We start from the raw sequence: 5,315 nt of genomic DNA, 5'->3' as shown, positions 1-5,315 counted from the left end.
CTCCAAGTTCTACGAGGTGTTGGACACGGCCATCATACTCGCCAAGGGGAAGCGCTCTTCCACCCTGCAGACTTACCACCACGCCGGGGCCATGATGTGCATGTGGGCTGGCATCAGGTACATGGCGTCGCCCATCTGGATCTTTGCCTTGTTCAACTCCTTGATCCATGCCATGATGGTAGGTCTATCACCATATCAATACGTGTCCATAGCTATCCGTGTCTGTGCTAACGGCTATAGTATACATACTACACGTTAACAGCGTTGAGAGTGCGCGTGCCGGTGAGGATCAAGCGCTCCCTCACGACAATGCAGATCGTCCAGTTCGTGGTTGGCACCCTCCTCGCTGCTGCTCATCTCTTCGTCTCCTACTCTGTCCCCGTCCCCGTGGCCCGCCCACTGGCCCTTCGCCCGCTCACCCAGTCCATCCCCTCAGGCTCGGAGTCCGGAACAGGTATTGGGCCCTGGTTGAAGAAGCTTGCCTTTAGGGCTGCCGGTGCGGACGGAGTGGCCTCCAACGTCCTCTCTGCCAACGGGACTCTCTTCGGCCGCGACGGTGCTGACGCTGCCCACGCTGTCGTCAACCACCGGGAGCTCAGGTACTCCCTCGAATCCGCCACCGTCCCCTGCATCAACACTTCCGGTCAGGCCTTTGCCATCTGGCTCAACCTCGTCTACCTCCTCCCGCTCACCTTCCTCTTTGTCCGCTTCTTCGTGCGCTCCTATCTCCGTCGCACCACCGACCAGCGTGGACACCACCACGTCTCGGAAAAAGCCGGCCTGGCCATCAAGGACGTCACGCGCGAGATCACCAACGCCGTCATCGAGATGCACGGAGATGTCGTCTCCGATCTCTCCTCGGGGACATCCACCCCCCGTCCGGAAGCCGCGTACGAGGCTAACGTCCTTGACCTGCTCAACCGCAAGCAGCGTCATGCCGAACAATCCATCTCATCCAGCCGGCCACTTAATACTTCTGCTGCTGCTCCTACCTCTACTACTGACGAGCAAAAGTACGAAGCTAGCGTGAAGGACGTCATGTCTGCCAGGGAGAAGGAAATCGACAGACACCCAGAACAGTCCACCGCTATACACGTCGAGAACTCACCTACTCCCGTCCATCGCAGGAAGAAAGCTCATAGACGTCATTAGTTCTTTTTCCTTTTTTCTCTTACTTTTTTCCTTTCTTCTACTTCCTCAAGGCTTTCCCTCATTCTATGGCGTCGGGTATTTAAAAAAGTTGGTCTAGGGGGCATGGACGGTTCATGGACAAATGCCGTACTCTGTATTCTTGTATTCTACTTTCTACCATTAATACTATATCCATATCTACCTCCATCTACATCTACCAACTTCCTGCTTCCATCTATGATGTAATACCACGTGATAAGCTGACGTCAGCATCTAAAACTCCAAACTTCAACTTTCGCCTTCAACAAGAAAAGAAGAAAAGAAACTCGACCAAGCGAAGACAACTCGACCACCAACGACTTGACACATCAGATCTACGGCTACAGCTTCAGTAGAAGAGACGAGACGGGACGAGACGCACCCATGAGCGGCTTCAAGGGTCTCGTCAAGGATGGCTGGCACCCCAAGGGCAACGACGGCGGCCGCGAGAGCTGGAGGGGAGACTTCAAGGGCATCAACCAAGTGGTCTGTCTCCTTATACAAAGGCTGGGTCTGGCATGTGATGAGCTAACCTGCATCTAGGCCGGATGGGTGGGAAAAGGGAAAAGCACTGGAACCACGGCCGAGCCTCCGCGCGCCAGTAGGCCTATATCAAGTCTAAGAGACCCTGCCTCCTTTGGACGGCCGCCTCAGCGAGGACAGCCGCAGCAGCAGCAGCATAATGAAGCTGCTGCTGTGAAACCTGCTCCGCCCCCTGTGCCTCGTCGAGCAGATACTTCAGGTACCTCGACCTCGACATCAATGCCGACGAACACGCTGCTACCACCGCCCCCTCGACGGGCCAACGATGCGGGTTCCACCAAGACTAAACCGTCTCTACCGCCCAGACTACCTCCTCGTCGCGAGACTGCTGCTGAACAGACTCGTCACGACTCTCCTCCCCCTGCTTATGAACTTGCTGCCAACCCTGCCACCGCTGCTACTGCTGCTGCAGGCAGATTAGGCGCCATAGGGGTTTCAGTGCCTGCGCTTGGAATCAGTGGAACCCAGTCTCAGGGCCAGGGCCAGGGCCAGGCCCAAGTGCAGATTCCCCCAGAAGCCTCACACGCCGTGACCTCTGTAGCCCAAAGCGAACTCCAACAGCGGTTCAACCAGATGAGCCGTTCCGTCCCTCCTCCCCATCCTCCTCCCACTGCTTCCACCACCTTACAACCTCCTCCTCCGCAACGAAGTTTATCAGACAACCCCCACTCCTCATCATCCAGCTCTCTAAACTCCTTCCGCGAACGCCACAATGACCACATCCAAGCTGGCATGAACAAGCTTAACGGCCTCGACCAGAAATACGGCATCTCAAAGAAAATAAACAGTTTCATCGAGGACCAAAAATCTCCTGCTTATCCACAGGGACAGCAGCCCCAGCAACAGCAACAGTGTCAATACCAGCATACTCCCACTCCGCCTCCGCCACCGCATCCGTCAAATCCATATTCCAACCCTGACGGCAGCTCTTCCAAGCCGGATCTGAATAATCGCAAACCTCCGCCGCCACCACCACCAATGAAGCCTGGCTCCCTTGCTTCCAATGCCGTCAGCCATTCTCCTTCTCCGCCACCGTTGCCTCTTAACACCAAGCCGCGGTGAGCCATCATTAGTACTTTATTGTTCGTGTCTACTTTACCTTGCACAATATACATTCGACGGAGTAGGGAGCATGTTTGTTTTGCTTTGTTGTTTTTGAGGATTGGCTTCTTTGCTATTCTTATACCTATCCACCCTGTCTTGCGAGGTTCAATCTTAGGTTAGAAATTAATATTCTTTTATGCTTCATTCAATATTACTCCATCAAGTTAATAAGTGATGAATTTAGCCATGATTTATATAGTGAGTATCCCACTTCAAGGCAGGTTAAAAAGGCCGTCTTCCGACTCCAGAATTCCAATCCTTAATTACCAACAAACATTGTAAAAAATGCCTCGACCAAAGCCCAAGAACGCATTCAAGGAGGAATCCTCCATTCCTCTCTCGCTAGAAACACATTGGTTCATCGGCGAGAAGCCAAAGTTCCCTTATCCGGCGCTGCGAGAGCTAGGCACGATCCTAAACGCCGATTATCAATGGGAATCAATAGATAGCGCCGCCCTAGACGGCAGTATGGACCACATCTTCATCGGTGCAGTGATATGGGAGGACGAGGGCAGTGATATCCATGCTACCAGCGACGTCATCACCAAGATCCGCGTCCGTTGGAATTCAAGGGACGTCAACCGCACGATGAGCGGGGAGGTGAAAAACATATACACGGGTCCACAGCTGCAGGAGGAAACTGGCCACACGACAGACGGGCCGGGGAAGAAGATAACGGGAGAGCAGCTCTCGCTGGCCGCGGACTGGTATGGTGGATATATACTTGCATACTGCAAGGGCCGGATCGGCCTGCATGTAGGAGACGGCGAGTGCTGGACTCTAGCCTACCGAGCACTCGAGGAAGCTGGCCGACAGGCACTGCGGAAAGACGGTCGCGAACCACCCTTGTTGAGTACCGGTCGAGTCCACGGCCACCTCATATTCGAATGGCATGCGTCGCCAGAGTATCCCGTCACCGTTGCCAGCGGCATCATGCAGCATGTTCCTGCCGCCCCAATAAGAGCGGGGGATATCCTGGAGCTAGCGGACGGTCGGTTTCGAGCCATCAACCTGGCCCTGTCGGGCCTTGTGAAGCAGGAGGAAAACGTCCGGTTCAAAGCCCACACGGCTGTCATCACGGCGCTAGAGGACTGTACGCTCAAAGTCATAGAGCAAAACGGTCGCATCAAGTCCATCGTCGCGGAGAACGAGTATAACCTCAGAAACATGGTAGGTGGAGCGGTGCGAATCTACCGTCCGCTAGGCGTCTCGCTCGTCTCTGTCTCCGCCGGCCGTCGCGATGTTTCTGCTTCCCTTTCTGGCGTCTGCGATAAATGGTGACTAAGCAAGGGGCGAGTTGATGTCACGTTACCTTTGACGCAAGGTTCACGCGGCTGAGCTTATTTACAGAATAGCCAATGAAAGCCCGTAATTACACGAAATAACCGAGCTGCGGCTCCCACCGGTCGGTTGGAATAAGCTAAATTGCGATAACTCAATTCGGTGGGGAAATGTGGAGCTTTATAATACATCGACTTATATTGCAGGATTGATAGGCCTTGATATCAATCGGGAAAAAGTAATAATATATGATAGCATTTCAATTAAACATCATCGCGGATTCTCCACTCGGTGACAAGTAATTGGGACCTTTACGAGGTGGAAATCACATAATTTCCCGCATGGCCGCGCAAACAATGTATATTTCCCCCCGCCTGCACTTGGCAAACTATGTCACACAGCTTCGGGGACAAAAGTGCAACGAGATATGAGATTCTAGAATTCTAAAAGGGAAAAGATAATTGGAAAAGTGGAAGGAGAGGCAGAAATGTAGTGTATATGAAAGACATAACGATTTTCTCGCTGTCATTATTAAATCGGAAAAAGAAATAGAGAAAAGAGAGAGAAAGCAGCAGCAGATCAGTCTCAACGGAAATGAAAACAAGTCAAAGCCGAGGAGCGGAGTTGATGATGAGAGAAGGAAAAACAACCGGGTGAGTCAGTGTTAGCTAAGAGAACTAGGTAGAGAAAAGCAGGGCGCTGATTGGCATCTATCCCTTTTATTTAAAAGAAACACTCGCACACGGGCACGCCAGCTAGGCAGAGGGCAAAGTCGCCGCATAGCAGAATCACACGTGGAATAAAAAAAGGAGACATACTAAAGACGAAGACCGCAACCATTACAAGGACAGTAGAGTTTAAGAGAATAAAGAACAAATGGACAACAAGAGAGATAAATCTGGTGGTTGTAGGGAAAACGAGGGGCAGATTGTTACAGATTTGGAAACGCCTGACCGTCGTCCTGGGGAACGAAACGCCACCAAAGATGCAAAGAAAGTTCATTAAAAGAAGTGTGTGTAGACCTTTGAAGATTCGTGCACTTCCATCTCCTGCAGCAAAGAAAACTAGTTAGTAATGGGATTATACCAATACAGAAGAGAATATGTAATAGTTTGACATACCATTTTGAAAGTATTAAGCTCCTCCTTAATCTGTTGTGCAAGTAGAGGGGTGAGACGGTTACACGTCGCCACATCTCCGCGCCTATCATACTCGCC

General features: G+C 52.0%; 3 protein-coding genes across 3 annotated transcripts in view; all 3 read left to right on the top strand.

Moving 5' to 3' along the window:
• Positions 1-1,152, top strand: part of MCYG_08707 (conserved hypothetical protein) — a gene marked incomplete at both ends in the record, with an annotated part of 1,760 nt that extends 608 nt beyond the window's left edge. Inside the window, 2 exons of the mRNA XM_002842521.1 lie at positions 71-178; positions 241-1,152. Coding sequence (XP_002842567.1) covers positions 71-178; positions 241-1,152 — 1,020 coding nt within the window. The remainder of the gene's footprint in view (positions 1-70; positions 179-240) is intronic.
• A 402-nt stretch (positions 1,153-1,554) lies between these two features.
• Positions 1,555-2,775, top strand: MCYG_08706 (conserved hypothetical protein; the record flags this gene model as incomplete). Its single annotated transcript, XM_002842520.1, has 2 exons — positions 1,555-1,656; positions 1,714-2,775. 2 exons carry the CDS (start codon positions 1,555-1,557, stop codon positions 2,773-2,775), a joined length of 1,164 nt encoding a protein of 387 aa, XP_002842566.1.
• A 327-nt stretch (positions 2,776-3,102) lies between these two features.
• MCYG_08705 (conserved hypothetical protein) lies at positions 3,103-4,098 on the top strand (the record flags this gene model as incomplete). Its single annotated transcript, XM_002842519.1, has 1 exon — positions 3,103-4,098. The coding sequence occupies one exon, from the start codon at positions 3,103-3,105 to the stop codon at positions 4,096-4,098; it is 996 nt and encodes a 331-aa protein (XP_002842565.1).
• Between the last annotated feature and the right edge of the window lie 1,217 nt (positions 4,099-5,315).

Source organism: Microsporum canis, genomic scaffold (assembly GCF_000151145.1).
Source record: "Microsporum canis CBS 113480 supercont1.10 genomic scaffold, whole genome shotgun sequence".
NCBI lineage: Eukaryota > Fungi > Ascomycota > Eurotiomycetes > Onygenales > Arthrodermataceae > Microsporum > Microsporum canis.
The sequence above is the reverse complement of the archived record's forward strand: the minus strand, read 5'-3'. Positions and strand labels throughout refer to the sequence as shown.